Source organism: Carya illinoinensis, chloroplast, assembly GCF_018687715.1.
Source record: "Carya illinoinensis chloroplast, complete genome".
In the NCBI taxonomy this organism is placed as follows: Eukaryota; Viridiplantae; Streptophyta; class Magnoliopsida; order Fagales; family Juglandaceae; genus Carya; species Carya illinoinensis.
The window spans coordinates 30,001-35,000 of NC_041449.1; the positions used below are offsets into that span (position 1 = coordinate 30,001).

At 30.6% G+C, this 5,000-nt stretch overlaps 2 protein-coding genes and 4 non-coding genes across 6 annotated transcripts; 2 read left to right on the top strand and 4 right to left on the bottom strand. All coding sequences in view use genetic code 11, as the record gives it.

Annotated features, from left to right (window-relative positions):
* Window positions 1-141: 141 nt before the first annotated feature.
* trnC-GCA lies at window positions 142-212 on the top strand. Its single transcript has one exon. It is a non-coding gene; the product is annotated as a tRNA-Cys (tRNA).
* Window positions 213-1,079: 867 nt separating this feature from the next.
* Window positions 1,080-1,169, top strand: petN. The gene has a single exon. A coding sequence (YP_009574641.1; cytochrome b6/f complex subunit VIII) covers window positions 1,080-1,169, from the start codon at window positions 1,080-1,082 to the stop codon at window positions 1,167-1,169; it is 90 nt and encodes a 29-aa protein.
* Window positions 1,170-2,188: 1,019 nt separating this feature from the next.
* Window positions 2,189-2,302, bottom strand: psbM. Its single transcript has one exon. A coding sequence (YP_009574642.1; photosystem II protein M) covers window positions 2,189-2,302, from the start codon at window positions 2,300-2,302 to the stop codon at window positions 2,189-2,191; it is 114 nt and encodes a 37-aa protein.
* Window positions 2,303-3,490: 1,188 nt separating this feature from the next.
* Window positions 3,491-3,564, bottom strand: trnD-GTC. The gene has a single exon. It is a non-coding gene; the product is annotated as a tRNA-Asp (tRNA).
* Window positions 3,565-4,056: 492 nt separating this feature from the next.
* trnY-GTA lies at window positions 4,057-4,140 on the bottom strand. Its single transcript has one exon. It is a non-coding gene; the product is annotated as a tRNA-Tyr (tRNA).
* Window positions 4,141-4,199: 59 nt separating this feature from the next.
* Window positions 4,200-4,272, bottom strand: trnE-TTC. The gene has a single exon. It is a non-coding gene; the product is annotated as a tRNA-Glu (tRNA).
* Between the last annotated feature and the right edge of the window lie 728 nt (window positions 4,273-5,000).

The following is a 5,000-nucleotide window of genomic DNA, read 5'->3' on the forward strand; positions in this document are numbered from 1 at the left end:
CAATCAATCAAAGAAATGTATCCAATCCAAAGAGAAAGGTAAGGATTTCTTTTAGGAAATAGATTAAAGAAAAAAAACAGGATTCAAGCCCCCCAAAAAAATAAAAAATGAGATATTTTCATATATTTTTTGTATCGTTTTGGCGACATGGCCGAGCGGTAAGGCGGGGGACTGCAAATCCTTTTTCCCCAGTTCAAATCTGGGTGTCGCCTGATCAACAAAAAAATAGGAATACCTTATTCTGTTTTGCTAAGATAACTTGACAAATCTTTTTCCAGCAGAAGTAAGGGACTCTTGATACTTGCTTGATGCTATAAGCATCTGGCGGTTCTGTTCTCTAAAATGAAAATGCTGTAAATCCTTGCGTCTAGGCTTCAATTCACGGAAAGATTATATTAGTGAATTTTGAATGAAAAAGAATCGTTAAATCTTGATATGACAGCTGTTATTAATGTAGTGTTTCTTAACTGGGTCTTCAATTAATTTGGATAGACGAACGAGGAATTTAATTATTAGTTGCGGAAAGGTCGAAAGATATTTTATTCGTATACGAACTCATGAAATTCTATGTGTGCTCCTGCAATCAATTTAATATTGATTGAAGAGATAATTGTCTTTAATGTAATAGACTATCTTCTGATTGTTTCACATAGACAAGCAGGAGACGTAACGTAAGGATTAGCTAAAATGCGAAATTAGGAGTATGTGATAGATAGTGATCTATCTTGACTCTATATTTTGATACTTTTGACTTAATGTAATGAAATGAAGGTCAACAAAAAAAAGACTAGGTCTTATTATTACTACATGTTAGTACCATTCCCTTGAAACTTCCAGGGGTGTATCTACGTATTTTGCTTGTGCTTAATGTTTTCCGATTCTACTAGAAATCATATAATAAACTGTTATAATTGTGAGTTTATTGGATTGTTTCATCAACGGTGTTGGGTTAGAATCCCCTTTTGACTCTTCGCCAGGGATTCCACTATTATTATTAATTATTAATGAACATAATAATGATTAGTGACCAATAATGGAATAATTCCTTCATATTTATAGAGATAGGGGATATAATTCACATGGATATAGTAAGTCTCGCTTGGGCTGCTTTAATGGTAGTCTTTACATTTTCTCTTTCACTCGTAGTATGGGGTAGAAGTGGACTCTAGAAGTACTACTAATTGAGTTGAAGAATCAAACTCAAACCATATCAATTGTTTTATAGATCGTTCTGCAAAGTCCTTTTTATTTTACTTTTTTATTTGTTTTTGGTTTCCCCCTCTTTTTTTTTACTGTTCAAAGATAAAAAAAGAAATAGTTATGTTATTAAGTATATACAGACTTCCTATAGGAAACAACATAGACATAGTGGTTGTCCAACGATATACTACACATAAATATACTACACATAATAAAATATTGCCTTGGGCAAGTCACATATTGCGCGTTCCCGCTTTTTTTATTCTTTTAGAGATTTTATTTATGTTATGCTTGCTTTATCGAACTCATTTCATATCATGGTTCAAACGTTAAAAATCAGTGGGCTTTACTAATCCTTTTCGAAATCAAAAGAGGTTCCCATGGAACTGAACCACTGGATCATCTGTCAACTGCTCAATCAATTACTTCTTCGGAATACTAAAAAAAGATTATGTGATTTTCTTGTTATTAATTTTAATAATTATTAAAGGCCTATACTCTTTTTTTCCTTCATCGATTTGATTCTTTCAATGGATATCGTGATTCATATTGAATAGAATCAGAAATTCTAGGAATTCGAATCGTAAGAGTAAGAATTGCCCTTCGATTTTTTCAGATTGATGATTGGAATCAACACAAATTAAATAGATGAAGCAAAGAAATCGAATTGGTACGTTATGTAAATACATTACATATATGTAATTGATATCTATATGTAATTGATATCTATATGTAATTGATATCTATGAAGATACATATTGTAGATTGATCTATATTAAACCCCTATCTTTATACAGTACGACTTTATATACTACAATAACAATAATAAATATGGTAGAAAGATTTATATATTTCTTTCTACCATACTATCGAATCTCATAGAATACTGATGATTCTAGTCCGCTTATTTCATTTAAGACACTAAATTTGAATACTTTTCATTTTCTTTTTTCTTTTCAAGCATTGAGAAGAACTAAGCAGTCAAGTTTCATTCAAATGAATCATTTTGGCTGACTGTTTTTACGTATATTATAAGTAAAAAAGCAGTAGGAACTAGAATGAACAGTGCAGTAGCAATAAATGCGAGAATATTTACTTCCATAATCTAATCGTTTCATTTTTAGTTAATTCGCAATAACTCGGGATTGAATCCCATAGAGCTGATAAATCTTTCGGCTGTAAATCCAATATTCAATGGGATGAATTACATCTCGATGATATCAAATCGGAGCAATATCATGAATAACAATATCTGAACTATAAAATTGATTCATCGTCGAGAATTAAATAGTATAACATAGGAAGATCTTTTATACATACCGAATTCCAATTTTTATTCCTGATCCGATCAAGAATTTCTTTACTTTATCATTCTTTTCCATTCTTTCTTTTCTATAAGCTACGCCCCCCTTTGTACAATCATCTGATGAAATATCATATGACCGCCTTTATACTTACTTACATTGGTTATAAAAAATCCCAATAAAATAACCAATAGAAGCGAAATGTAAAAAAGGAAGAAGTTTAGTTCTAACCCCCCCTTTTTTAATGATATAATCTTCTTTGGAAAACAAAGAAGGAGTATAATAAGGAGAGTCCGGGTATAAAAAAATCGAGTATTTCATCAAATTCATTAAAAAGTTTGTTCTTTCTTCGGCAAGAACCTTAAACTTAAAAAAGATTATTCATTCTCTCACAAAGAGAGATAGCCCTTGCTAAGAGAAATGGGATCCTTCTTTGAGCTTTATTTTATTAATATCCTATTTCCTTGGATTAATTATGAGATGCATATATCAAAAATTCAGTGTGAAATTTGAATTAGATAAATTGTTTCAAATTCACATTAATAATTGAAATTAGTAATTGAGGTTACAAAAAATCGGAGCCCTAAAGGGATATACTTTTCATCTTAAAAGTATTATATCAAAGTTACTATGTTAAATTCTTTTTTGTATCGTACAAATTCCATTTGTGTATAGACTCCTGGAAACATATAGTACCCTATTTCACAGATCGGGAATAATCGAAAAAGCCAGACTCCGTACGGTATCTCTTGGAATCCTGAATATGATTCTACCAATAATTGTACTAATCTACATATGTCTTTCTCCTATCAATCGGGACTAGTTGAATAAATGGGAATTTCCATATTTCTTTAATGAGAAATGTGAAACTAATAAATAAATAAAATAAGAGATTAGAGGGTATCCCACTTGGGAATGAGATTCTGCTATGTGTTCTCCTTTTCACAGCAAATGCAGATGTATTTTTTTATTGGAATTGGATCCGTCGGGACTGACGGGGCTCGAACCCGCAGCTTCCGCCTTGACAGGGCGGTGCTCTGACCAATTGAACTACAATCCCAAGGAAATAAAGTGTACATCATACATATTCTTATGATTTCATTCAAATCCTTTATTTTTTATATATTTTATTTCGATTTTCGATATTTAGATTAGAATAATAACAGAAACGCGAGTTATATATTGGATATCCACACGGATATGCACTTTAGCGGGAGCGTCTCAGGGATTGTTAATAATCCTTTTATTTTTTATAATTTGATTAAGAATCAAATAAATCTTTCAATAAAAAAAAAAAGAGTTTTTTTATTTATATTTATTCTTTATTTGATTCTTTTCCTTAGACTTTATAGTTTCAGATCGTTATATGAATCTAGTATGAATCTATATCATTAGCAAGCAAGATCAGAATTTGTGAGATAAAATAAAGAGAGCAAATGAACAGCAGTAAAATATATCAGAAAATTGTAGTTTTTTTTATTCTTCCGTATTCCGATCAGGCATTTCTGGGGAACAACAAATTCTATCATTTCGTGGTGGATCGGCGAATTATTGGGCCGAGCTGGATTTGAACCAGCGTAGACATATTGCCAACGAATTTACAGTCCGCCCCCATTAACCGCTCGGGCATCGACCCGGGAAGAATAAATTCCAGGCTTATTGATAATCCATGATCAACTTCCTTTCGTAGTACCCTACCCCCAGGGGAATTCGAATCCCCGCTGCCTCCTTGAAAGAGAGATGTCCTGAACCACTAGACGATGGGGGCATACTTGCCCGATCGTCATCATACTATATTCATAGTATGAACAGTTTTTTGAAATTGTCAATATAATGTGGTATGATTAAAGGTATGATTAAATCTGAAAGATCTTTCTCTCTTTCATGATTTCATAGAATCTTTTGATTCGTATTTATGAATCATTCATTCTAATTACCCTTCCATTTTTTTTTTTTAATATTATTTTCATTAATTTAATATTATTTTCATTAAATAGATTCTATTTCATTTTAAATATTATATTTAAATATTATTAAATATTTTTAATGAATTAGAAATAGAATTCTATCAAAGAATAAAATAAATAAAAAAAGAAATCTAAGAATAAATAGATATTAATTATAAATCGATATTATTAAAACGATATTTATATGAAATATTGAATATTAAAAAAAAATAAATAAAATAATAAACTAAATAGGATAGGTAGAATAGAAATAATACGAGGTATAGGACCTTTTTGGAATGATTGGTCTGGCAGACCAGAAAGGGGAATTAAACTTCATTTCTTACACTTTCATTCATTGATTCATTCATTTTGTTAAGATTAGATAGACATATTTCTATCTTACACTAAGCCAGGAAGTTCAAAAAAAAAAGATAAATCTGAAAATTTGGGAAGAGGGATAGGGATCAACAAGTTATTGAAAATTGTTTTTCTCGAATAATTAAGTTTAAGTTCAGGGAACAAATAAAAAAAATCTTTTTATCAATGA